The 12,418-nt window shown below is 53.1% G+C and overlaps 1 protein-coding gene across 3 annotated transcripts; it reads left to right on the forward strand.

Annotated features, from left to right (window-relative positions):
* Positions 1–40: 40 nt before the first annotated feature.
* On the forward strand, positions 41–10,801 carry INCA1 (inhibitor of CDK, cyclin A1 interacting protein 1). 3 transcript variants are annotated; one of them, XM_070954736.1, is made up of 6 exons: positions 41–107; positions 3,887–3,985; positions 4,709–4,751; positions 7,176–7,387; positions 9,043–9,193; positions 9,628–10,801. In XM_070954736.1, exons 2-6 carry the CDS (start codon positions 3,897–3,899, stop codon positions 9,766–9,768), a joined length of 636 nt encoding a protein of 211 aa, XP_070810837.1. In that variant the 5' UTR covers positions 41–107; positions 3,887–3,896; the 3' UTR covers positions 9,769–10,801. The 3 variants fall into 3 exon arrangements, with proteins under 3 accessions (XP_070810837.1, XP_070810835.1, XP_070810838.1); XM_070954734.1 differs by lacking the exon at positions 41–107 and adding an exon at positions 1,400–1,434; XM_070954737.1 differs by lacking the exon at positions 41–107 and adding an exon at positions 2,763–2,812.
* The last annotated feature ends 1,617 nt before the right edge of the window (positions 10,802–12,418 follow it).

Raw genomic sequence — 12,418 nt, forward strand, 5'->3', positions numbered from 1 at the left:
GGCGGGCGAGGGGCGGGGCGGGCAGGAATGTCGCGAGACCGGAGAGACCCGGCCCTCCCCGGCTCTTAAAGGGGCGCCGCGCTCCGGCCCAGCAACAGCCCCGCCAGGTAGGACGCCCCCCCGCCCCCCCCCCCGCCCCCCCCCCGCCCGCCGGCGGCTCTGCAGCAGCAGCAGCAACGGGAGGGGGGGTCTCTCCCGCGGCCCCCCCCCCGGACGCCCCGCCCAACAACAGGGGAATAAGCCTCCTGCCCCGCCCTTGCGCCCCTCCCCCAGCCGGAGGCCCCTCCCCTCCGCTCCTCCCCCCTCCCCCCCCGCTGCCTTTTGTTCGCGGCAGCCGCCCTCTGCGGCCTCGGAGCGCCCCCTGCCGGCCGCCGCTGGGTGTTGGCGCGCTGAGGGCGGGAGCGCCTCGCCCTTCGCTCCCAGGGTGCCCCGCGGCGCCCGCGCAGAGCCTTCTGGGGCCGGTAGTCCACTCGGCCTCCTGTCAGGGGCGGCTGAGGGTTCGTCTGGGCCTTCCTTTTTACGGGCCGACCCCCGGCCTGAGCCCCCCTCCCTGGTCCGCCCTCTGGGCTGCTCTGCCCGGGCCCCTCTCTCGCGGGCCCGCAAGATGGACGGAGGGGGCCGAGCGGAGGCCGTGGGGGAAGGCGGCGGGGCCGCGCTGGGGCCCTTCGTGAAGTACGTGCCCCTCGGGGGCCCGGCGGATGCTCCAGGGAAGGCGGGGAGAGCAGCCCTCGCAGAGGCTGCCCAGGAGGCCGGGGTCCCCTCGGGGGCTGCTCCGAGGCGGCTGGGCAGGGAAGCCGAGCGAGGCGGGCTCCTCTGGAAGCTGCCGCCTCAGGAAGACGCCCTCGGGGCCCCGCTGGCCTCACAAACGTTCTTCCCCGAAAATGGGGGAAAAAACGAAATATCGGGGATTTCCGTGCAGGCCGAGGGGAGTCCAGCTGAGCTTTCTTAATTTTTTTTTCCTTGAAAGCCTTTCGCTTCTCATCCGGAATTGAAGAAGCTTCTTGGATGAGAAGCAAAGTGTTTTCAAGGAAAAAAAGTGAAAAATTCCAGCTGCCTTTTGAAAAAGCCCCTTTGGGACAACCGTGAGCTGGATGGTTGGGAATCTCCATAGACCGTTATTAAGCCAAGTCATGAAGTTGGACATCTGTGGAGCTTCTCAACCATCCAAGTCACGGTTGTCCCAAAGGGGCTTTTTCAAAAGGCAGCTGGGCTTTCTTGTTTTTCCCCTTGAAAATGTTTCACTTCCCATCCAAGAAGCTTCTTCCGTGCGGACTGAAGGGTGAGGAATGGAAGATCATCCGGTCATCAGTTGTTGAGGCCACTTGGGGGTTTACCTCTGCCCTTCAGGGTCACCTGAGTCAGGATGCAAAGTCCAGTTGCCCTTTGAAAAAGCCCCTTTGGGACAACCTGGATGACTGAGAAACCCTACAAATCGTAAGCTATACCTTAGTACAGATAGTCCATAACTTACAACCATTCGTTTAGTGAACGTTCAGAGTTACAACAGCACGGACAAAGGGGATTTATGACCAGTTCTCACACTTGCGACCATCGCAGCATCCGTACAGTACATGATCAAAATGTGGATACTTGGCAACTGGCATGTACTTGTGACAGTTGCAGTATCCCAGGGTCACGTGATCACTTTTTGTGACCTTCTGACAAGCAGAGTCAGTGGGGAAGCCAGATTCACCTAACTCTGTTGTTAAGTGAATCTTAACAACTGTGGCAAGAGAGGTTGTAAAATGGGGCAAAATTCACTTAATTGTCTTGTTTAGCAGTGGAAACTTTGGGCTAATTTATGGTTGTAAGTCAAGAACTACCTATCTCTGACACTGCTTTATGGAACAGGGATCCACGGGCAGGGCAGACAAGTGAGCCATGTGGCCTGAGTGACCGGCAGGCAGCAGGGAAAGCTGATTGGAACGGCCCACATCTTAGCCACAGTCTGCAAAAGATTCCTCCTCTTTCTTTGGCAGATTAGGAGGTGCCTCTTGCTTTGGATTAAAGCTGCCTTTGCAGACATTTTTTAGATCTTGTGATATATTTATTAAACCAGTTGTGTTTGACTTCAGTCTGTGGCATCGCCGCACTCCAGAAGCAGAGGCAAAGGAGCTATGAATATTAGTGGAAGTGTGAACTCAACAAGAGACACGTGGGCATGAGTTAACATAAAACCAAACCCTCCAGGAGCTTCTGCTCGTGATGGAGATGATGAATTCGATAATATTTTCTGCCTCCAAAGACATCACATGGCATGTTGCTGATTGCACGGTTGTCTAATTCTTTTCCATATCTTTGAAGCTCTGAAATGATTAAAAAGGAATTGAATTAAACTGTGCCAATAAATATTAATAAGTTAACGCCAAAGAACTCGGGGAACAGACGACAATAAATGAGTAATGAAAATTAAATCCATTTTCCAAGCTATAAATACGTTGCAAAGTCTTCCCAATTGACCTGAACTCTGTTTGAATATTTGCATTTACTTAGTTGTGGGCTTTAAAAATTTAATGCTATGCAGGGAGTCCTTGTTTATCAACTGCCTTATATGTTCATCACCATAATGAAAAAGTAACTTTGTGACCAATGCTCATGTGCATGACCTTCACAAGTCTGTAAAGCAAAGAAAAGCTGAAGGAAGATTATAAGCGCAGTTGTGGCTCCGCTTAGCAACCACTTCACTTAACGACCAAATTGCGGGTCCCTATTGTGGTTTATAAATGAGAACTACCTGTAAATCAGTTGTATGAAAACAAGGATGGGTATTCGTGCATCTGTTATACAACCTGCATTAGTAAAACCTGCAAAAGTAAGTAAATAATGCAATACAGAGCCAAACTAGTATCTCAATGGATCTCTTATTCGTTGCCATATCTGTAAGCCCAGTTACTCCTTCAATCATTGTTTTGAATTATAATTGTCAAGTATCACTGTCGCCAAATACCAACCACAAGGCAGATGCCGCTCGGTAGCCTTAAATTTAGGGCTCCCATTTCTGGATAGCAGAACTGCAGGCCACCCCTAGATGGCAGGAGGGAGGAGGGTTTTTGGTCTCTGCTGCCACCTGGTGCTTAATTTCTGTGCAGCCTCGCACACATTTCCACAGATAAATTCCACTCTGCACATTGGACTTTTGCACTGGCCAAAGGTGTTTGAACCCTCAACTGTAATATGACCTCTTCCTCTTTTGCACTGCTTTTAACCCTTGGACCAGAAATGAGTGCTTCATCAGCCACTCTATGGCTGTTAGTCCTTGCCATTTGACCCAAGAGAAATTCTGCTAGAAGTCATAACTGATTATAACTGAATTTCTGCCTTTTGTTGAACTTTAATCCTTTCAAATGATTGTGTTTCTTAGGCTCTCTGTAGAGTATCTTGTGTAGCTTCTGATAAGCTATTTTAATCTTTCTTCAGTATTATTTTACTGTTACATATTGATAAAAGATGAGCTTTTTCTTGGAACAAATTCAGTCTGCTCTGCTTCCTTTGACATTGCCCCAAACTTTGAGACAACTCCATCCATCACCGCAGGAGGAACTTATTGTTCCTTTCCTTCTTAGGCCGAGCTTGCATTTCTGTAGTGAAACGGTTGACTTCCAGGAAAGGCTGGTTCTATTACGCCTTTTGATTCCTCTCCTGGAATTGTGTCAAAAGGAAGAGGAAGTGGCCTGAGGGAAAGGGACAGGAGGGCAGTGCGATCCAGGGACGGAAGTGCTTCCATGCGTTGGTGCCACAACCATTGAATGCTCCCTCTCCTTTTCCACCTCTGAGCAACGTCAGGTGTTTTAATAGCACACCAGATTCTGTTGGTAATGCAATGAGGACATTTTCTTGCAAAATAATTGGCTGAAAACTAATGGCTTTGCACCATCCTGTTTTCAAGGCAGTCCAAGATGGTCAGCAGAGGCCAGCCCGAGGTTGCCCCCTCCAGCGATGCCCATTGCACCACGGACTTTTGGGACAGGCTTGTTCAGCAGCCGAGGTACGTTTCACGATCCTGGCAGGTGAGATCGGTGGGGGGAAAAACACCGTTCCAGGTTTCTCTTCCTGATACAGGTAGTCCTCGACTTATAACCTCCCACTTAGTGACCGAAGTTACAACGGCACTGAAAAAAGTGACTTATGACCGGTTTCCACACTTACGACCACAATTACATGCTCAAAATTCAGACGCTTGGCAACTGACTCATACTCAAGATGGTCACAGTGTCCCAGATTCACGTGATCCCCTTTTGTGACTTTCTGACAAGCACAGTCAGTGGGGAAGCCAGATTCATTTAACAGCTGCATTACTCACTTAACACCTGCAGTAATTCACTTAAGTGTGGCAAGAAAGGTTGTAAAATGGGGCAAAACTCACTTCACAGCTGTCTTGCTTAGCAAGAGAAATGTTGAGCTCCATTGTGGCCGTAAGCCGAGGACTACCTGTATTACATTGGGAAGCTATGGCTCACTTTTGTTTGCAAGAAGGAAGATTTTGCTCCCTGTTTCTGGAAAAGTTATTTGCTGATGAGACTAAGAGACTCTTCGCAAGCACTAAATCAGAATTTTAGCTTTGACTTGCCATTCTAACCAATGATTCCAAATTTAAAGATTTGCACCAGGTCCAGCTGAGTTCCTACAGCTGATTATTTCTCCTAAATTTAATATATAAGGAATTCCGAAGTAAAAGCCAATAGTACTTCCCTGCCCGTTTCCCTTTCAGTTCCCTCTGGATGGAAGAATACCAGGAGGCCCCACCTCTGCTGGTAGGTTTTAATGGCTTGGATGAGGCCTTCTTTTCAATCATTGGTTTTCCTCCTGCTTCTTCCCTGTGAAAAGTAGAAGTCACAAGCAGAGTTTGTCTGTTGGTTAAGCTGGGCTTTGTGTGGGCCTTGGGGGACCCCAATGCTTTATAGGAGACCCCACGGAGCAAGGAAAAGGAAGGCCATGATTTACCTGGAAAACCTCCGACACACAAGACTTCGGCCTGCGAAGGAACCCCTGCCTGGCTGAGCCACCTGGGAGAGGCAGCCTCTTTGGGCAGAGGGTCTGAGCGAGCAGGGGGTTGTCCAGAGGATGCTGTGGCCGCAGAACCTCCTCCCTTTGCTGCCCACCCCTGATGAGGGCACCTTTGTCTGCATCACCAGATGCCCCGACCGCCACTCCCAGGGAATAACTTCCCTACGGTGGGATATCTTTGCCACCGTTTGGGGCTCCCACCAGGTGTAGCATTGGGCTGCCCTGGTCTTTGGGGGGGAAGTCTCGGAGGCAAGATCCCAGGCCTCCCCTGATCCCATGGGCTGAGATGACACTGACCCTCTGGGCGGACGGAGCAAGGCCGAGGCTCCCCCCTTCCCTTCTTCAGAGGGAAGACCAAAGACTCTGGGAGGAAGCAACAGGGGATCAAGCTGATCTGGATCCACTCTGGTCTGGAAGGACAAAGATACACACAGACACCCTGAGCTAAATTACTCCTTTAGCAAAGCCTGGTGGGGGCTTCGGGCTGAGCATTTGGGGTTCCTGTCTTTGACCTCAAACCCAGAATTTGTAGGGCAGGGCCATGTCTTGCTGGACCAGCCTTCTCCCTGGTATCCACCCTACAAAGGCACCCCTTGATTGCCCGGCTCAGGCCCATCCTTTGTTTGATGGTTTCCCTGCTCTTATTCAAAGGCTGCCTTTGAAATGGAGAAGCCATCCTGGCCACAGACAGATGACAGACAGATGGATGCCCTGCTCAAGTCTCCTTCTGGTGGGGGTGGGGAGGGGGCCCACGTGAGCTTCAGCAGCTGCCACCATCTCCTGAAGGAGAATTGCTGCCTGAGACCCATAAAGAAAAGGGAGTGAATCTGGTTTCTAAAAGCCACATCTCCTGGTAAACTTGGAAATATTCTGCTTCTGTCCTCCACACTTCCCTTTCCTGAATTAAATTACCTTCTGAAGTGGGGCAGAGCCTGGGTCAGGGGTCAGGATTTTGTCACGCTTAGCTCACCCGGAGGTGCTAATTAGGGATGTTCATGACTTTGCTGGGTGGGAGTGGGGATTAATGGGGCCTGCTGACCCAAAGAGAAATCTTCCCTCTGACCCCCAAACCTTACCACCCTCCCTGGCCTCTGCCCAGCCACGGTGCTTGGCCCATACCCATGGTGGCGTGCAGGATGGCAGAGGGCTCCCCAAACCACCCCTGATCGAGGGCAGTTGGAATCCAGTCTGGCACAAGCCACAGAAGCCGAGTTTGGTTCAGCGCCATGGGCTTTGCGGAGAAAAACATGGGGCCCCCAAGATCTGAGGAGCCATGCTGGGGGGCACTGGGGGGGCTGTGAAATAGCTGGGCAAAAGGGTTTCACCAGCCCTGCAGAGCCCAAACGGACACACTCCCATGCCAGAGAGATGAATCTTGGGGAAGGGTGGAATCGGGGGTCCAGGCCCACTGACCAACCCCCTTCTTTGTGGGCATTAGTATTCTGTAGCATTTCAAAGGAGCTGATCTTTGGAATGTGGCTTTTCCAGAGGAAGCGATTTGCATACAAAAGGCATGGCCTGGGCTTAATAGCCCCTTTTTTCCTTAAGGCCCCTCCCTAAATATCAGTCTGCAATGGTTCAGCTGAGTATGTGTGGAGAGTACAGAAGAAGAAAAAAATATGTTTTCTTTTCAAGAGGGATGAGAGGGATTGTACGGTCCCTGGAAAAGGAGTGTTTCCTCTTCCCCTTCTCCTTTCATAGGTGTAGAAGATAATTCCTTTTTTAACTTGATCCGTGTTCCCACTAAACGTAGAATCACTTCCAATACTTCCTTTATTCCCCAGTCTATGGGCCAGACACGTGTGTGGTTACCCTCCGAGGGGGCTGCTCCATCCCCACAGAATTCTTGCTGAAGGTTCAACAATGAAGCCAAGGAACCCACGTCTTCTGATTGATAAGCAGGGGGTCCCTTCTTCTCCCTGGATTGAAATGAACATTATTTCTAGATCACTGAAGCGTGAAGTCCTTCTAAGCAGGGGTCTCTCTAACCTTGGCAACTTTAAGCCTGGAGGACCAACTCCCAGAATTCCCCAGCCAGCAAAGGAATTCTGGGAGTTGAAGTCCACCAGGCTTAAAGCTGCCAAGGTTGGAGAGACCCCTGCTTAGTAGGAACTTGAGCAGGACCAACATAAAGCCGCTTGCTGAGTCCCCCTTGGCTTCCCTCTCTTTAGATGTCCGGCTGTGCAGCCCAGCGGCCTGAAGGAGAGGAGGGGGGGCCTTGGCCCTGGGAGGCGGCCCCTACTCCGCTGAGCCTCCCGTCCCCCAAGGAGCTGTGTCAGAAGAAGAGGAAGGGTCCGAAGCAGAAGGGCCTCGGATGCCTCCGTGGCTTGTCCGTGTTGTATCATCTGGAGGAGGTGAAGAGACGGCAAAGCAACATCGACAAGTAGGGAACCCTCATCTTTCATAAAGGCAGAGGGAACTTGGGGCACGCGCAGGTGGGCAGGAGGGGATTCTGGTGGCCCCGGGGCCAAAGGTCAGGGTCCGGTTTGTAGACGAGGAAGTCTTCCGGGGTCTCCAACCCCACGGCTGGTTTGTTTCCATCTGGCTGCCAGAGCCAGTTCCCTTAGGACTCTGCACAGGGGTCAGCTCCCCCCCCCCACACACACACCCTTCAGGGCATTTGACATATAATACAGGTAGTCCTCGACTTACAATCACAATTTCTGTTGTTAAGCGAGACTTTTGTTAAATGAGGTTTGCCCCATTTGACAACTTTTCTTGCCACAGTCGTTAAGCAAATCATTAGCAGGTACTAAATGAGTACCATGGTTGGCTTTGCTGGTCAGGAAGTCGCAAACGGGAATCATGTGACTGCCCCCGGGACATGGTGACCGTCATAAATACGAGCCAGTTGTCAAGCTCCATGAATTTTGGCCCCATGGCCGTGGTGATACTGTGATGGTCGCAACTGTGAAGAATGTGAAGAATGAACCAAATGAACTGTTGTAAGTCGAGGACTGGCTGTAGCAGGTTAGGGAAGGCCGGAGCCTTGCAAGCAGGGAAAGCCCCAGGTGACCCCCGGCCTCCCTCCACTGCCGGCCACCTCTCGCGACCTTGGCCTCTGGCTACTCTCACCCAGGCCTTGCAGAAGGTCCTTGACTTATAACCACAACAGAGCCCGCCTATTATGGGTCATAAGTTGTAATGGTCACAAAGTGGGTCATCTTGTGACCGGACCTGATTTTACAACTCTTTTTGCTATGGTCGTTAAGCGAACCCATTGTTTCCTATGGGTCATTTTGCCCAAAACTGGAAGCCAACATCGGTTTCAGCAAAAATGGGACGCTGTGAGTGGCCATAAACGCAGACCGGTTGCCGAGCACCCAACATGTGTCCTGTGATCGTGGGGGGAGGGGGGGACAGCCGTGACCAGTCGTAAGTCAAGGACTACTTGTGTATCCTCTGCTGCATGGAAATGGCTGCTGGAGGTTGGGCTTCTGTTCTGTCCCAAGTGGCCCCTTCTGGGGATGCAAACCCTGGTTACTCCTTCGTTTAAGGGAGGGGCCACAGTACCCCTGGTTCACCCATCCGCTCCTTTCATCAAAGCAGCTGCCCCCCCCCACACACACACACACTGTGCTTCTTGCCTGCTTCACACCACCTTCTGAACCCCGAGTCTGGTTTATCTCAACCCCCAAAAGGCTACGTTCGCCTGACCCAGGCAGCACGGGCACCCTCCTGCTTTGCCCAAAAGAGCCAACCCTCCTGAAGCTTAGGAGGAGGACTCGATTCCCACTACGGAAGGGGCAGGGAGCGCACCAGACCCTCTCCTGGGGGGCCGTCTGCAATGCTGGCGTGGGATTGCAAGGGGCAACCTTTGCCTGTCCTGACCCAAAAAGCCAGAGGCCGGTTCCGCAGCTTGCGACCCAGGTTCACTGCCCTGCAAATGACACTGTATCCCTTGCAAACTTGGCTCCCCTCCCCTTGCTTTGCAGTCCTTTCCTCAGCCTCTGTCAAATGTAAGGTGCCCCCTCAGAGACCAAAGCGAGCGGCAGCCCTCCTGACCTCCCCTCCCCTCCCCTCCCCTTTGTTTCAAAGGCAGAAAGCAGCACAGGAGAGGGGGGCTCTGCCCCAGCTCTCCCCACAAAGGAACGGGATGGTCGGGGACCTGCCTCCATGCCTGCCGAGCCCCGCCCGGATGCCAGAGCCCTACGCCAGGCCCTTCCTGGGCAGAGGCACCAGTGCCCAGGTGAGCAGTTGGCAGGTGGGGGCGGCAAGCAGTCCACCAGGTTGCGGTGCAAGCCAGGTGGGAGGCCACTGTTGCCTAGCAACATCACCCGCCGTGAGAGATTCGGAGGGGTGGGTGGGGTGAGTGGGCAGGCGGTGAGCTTGGTTCCTCTTAAATGATGTTTCTCAAACTTGGCAGCTTTGTGGGCTTCAACTCCCAGAATTCCCCAGCTAGCAAAGCAAAGAATTCTGGGCATTGAAGTCCACATGCCCAAAGGACACCAAACCAGAGAAGGAATTAATTGTTCTGAAATAAATTGAAAAGGTCCATTAGCCCCATCCAATCTTTCCACGAGACCCCAATCCTAATTCTGCCGCCCGCCTGTCCCTTCCAGAGGAAGAGGGTTTAATTATGGGATACACCCCCCTCCCACTGACTCCCACCTTGCCTTGCAGCTCCTCCTCCACCCGCAGTGGAACCCCAACCTGAGGGAGCCCCTGAGGTTCCCCGAAGAAAGCCCCCTGGCCTTCTACGCTGTGGCAGCCCACCACCGCTCTCTCCACGGAGGAAGCACTGAGCTGCAACCCGAAGAATAACCGCAGCCAGGTGGACGTTGTGTGTGAATGTGGCCTGAGCCAAAAGGGGTTCAGGGGTCCCCGTGCGTGTGTCTCTTCCCTGGGAGCCCCCACGTGTCTCCTCCACCCAAGGCCACTCCTTCTCTCCTCCATCCATGCTTGGCCTTCCTGTTTGGGGGGTGGGCTTTCATTTCCCTTTTGCAAGTCTGCCAAGGCCCCCCCACCCCCTACGACTGGCACGCCAGAGAGCGTCTCTTTCTTCTTCTTTGTGCTGTCAATAAACCTTCCACCGTGGGCTGAGGAAAGAAAGCGAATACCAGGGGAAACTGAGTAGGGTTTCCATAGTAATCCTGGTTCTGGCGAAGGCCGGCTTCTCTCTCCCTTGGCTCTCCTCCTCCACCTGCATGTAACGTAGGAGTAAGCTGCTCCTCCGAGGAGCTCAGCGAGGTGTTTGGAAGAAAGAGGAGCCCTTGCCAGCCTTGTCAATGTTTTGCAGGGCTCAGGAGTGGCAGAGTGTCTCTTCTGACACCCCTAAACCTCCTTTTCTGCTGCAAGGAGAAAGTTCTCCTCCTCAGACCTTTGGCCCACCCAGTTGACCTGTGCCCCCCTCCCCTTTTCTTTCTGCCCATCTTCCACACCCTTAAAGCAAATTATAAAAAGCAGCACAATATTTCCTGCCAACAGAGAGAGAGAGGCGGACTTGGTGAGGACACATCCTCAGAAAGTTAATAGGAAGGTTTCACCCTTGTAGTTTGAGGATCAATTGTTGCCCGTTTACAGGGAAATCAGTTCTTGGGAGTCTGATAAAGGCTTTCCTTTATGCACACGTGCACACATACGCACGCACCAAGGCCAACATGGGCCAACATGATCATCCCTCCGGATGACAAGAGGGGAGGTGTGTGGAAGGCTTCCTGGCCTGGCCGAAGGACTGACCCCCAGGAGCCCACTCTGTCCTTGTTCACGAGGCTGGCGGCCTCAGCCAAGTTGGCTTTTCCAAGGTGGATTTTTGGGAGCAAATAAAGCCTTGGACTTTTTTTCCCCCACGGGTTAATCCTTTCTGCAGCCTAGAGTGTTTATTTTTCCACTAAAAAGGGTGGGAGACTTGGCTTCCGTTTTCCAGAAACCGGCCATCCGATCTTGACTGAACCATCTCAGGCAGACATTGCCAGCAGAAAGGGGCTGGGGACAGATGGCTGGCCTTCACTTCAGTTGGCTTGCAATGCATTTTTAAAATACAGACCTGTTTTTAACTGGAGGCCAGCCATCTCTCTGGTTTCAAGGCGCTGCTTGTAAGGGTTCTAAACGCACAGCTGACGAAACAATGCAACTGATGTTCCTTAAGGGCAGGGAGAGTTTGCAGGGGAAGAAAACGCCCCCTCCCTTATTCAGTACAGCCCCCCACCCCCACCCCTCCTCAGCAGCATTCAGCCCAAAGGAATCGCAAGTCCTAATTCGAAGTACGTGTTTGCCACCAAGTGGGACCCCTCTGCTGCACGGAAAAGACCAACGGATTAAGACGGCTCTGAATGCTCTGGTCGTGCTAATGGAAGAGAGAGCGAGTTTGGCTGTTACCCTGTTCATCAAATACATTTGTGGAACTCAATTCTGATCGTTGGTTTTTGCTTCCTTTTAACGTTAACTGGGGGAAGCAGGCTGGGGGTCTCACCTGCCCATTCCACGTGGCTCGGCCCTCCCCAATACGACACCTTCCAGATAGCTGTTCTTCAGCTGCCCCATAGTGCAGGTAGTCCTTGACTTACGCCCATTTGTTCAGCAACCCAAGGCCTCCCCACCCCCACACACACTCCCCAGGCTCCACATGCTCCAAATTACAACTGCAACAGGGAGAGCTGGGATTGCCTAGGCATCTTGTTTTAACCACCACAACGACATAGGATCATAATTCTGAGCTCATTTGTGGTCGTAAGTCGAGGACTACCCGTAGTGTCCAATTCCCTTGCAGGGTGGGAATTAAGGGGATCCCTAAGCCCTAAGCTAAGATGGGAGCAGATCAATCATTCCCCTTCTAACCCTTGGCCACTTTAAGACTTGTGGACTTCAACTCCCAGAATTCCCCAGCCAGCAATTCTGAGAGTTGATCCACAGTGGCCAAGGTTAGACATTACCTGCTTTATATCCTGCCCAAAGATGCGCACGCTTGTCTTCCCCACTCCCAAGCCCATTGGCCTGATCCCTTCCTCAGACTGGCCCCTGCAGGATCATTTCGCCATGCTTCTCATCCCTGGCAGCTGGGTTGCTTTTGTTTTTCTAACTCGGCCCCTTTAAGACGGGCGGCCACCGCCTCTGCTGCCTGGGGAATTCTGGGAGTTGAAGTCCACAAGTGGCCGGGAAAGCCTCTTCCTGGGATCCTTTCGTGGGCTCCTTGCACCGGGGCTGACCAGAGGGCGGAAATGCCGCCTCCAGCGCCCCCTTTTCCCCTCCCCCAAAGGGCCTAATGTCCCCTGAGCGAAAGGGGAGGGGCGGGGGGGCAGCAGCCCAAGGAGCACAAAATGCCCCCCCTCGGCGTGCACCCGGGGGCCTTCTCCCCCTCCCCGCCCCGAGGTTCCTGGGCTGAGCCGGGCATCTGCTGGGAGGCTGCGGGCTCCCGTTCTCCCGCCGCCCACGCGGGAAGCTGCGCTCTAGGCGGCATCAGGGCAGGATCGCGGCG

Source organism: Pituophis catenifer, unplaced genomic scaffold (assembly GCF_029215685.1).
Source record: "Pituophis catenifer annectens isolate HBS135680 unplaced genomic scaffold, rPitCat1.0.hap2 SCAF_15, whole genome shotgun sequence".
NCBI lineage: Eukaryota > Metazoa > Chordata > Lepidosauria > Squamata > Colubridae > Pituophis > Pituophis catenifer.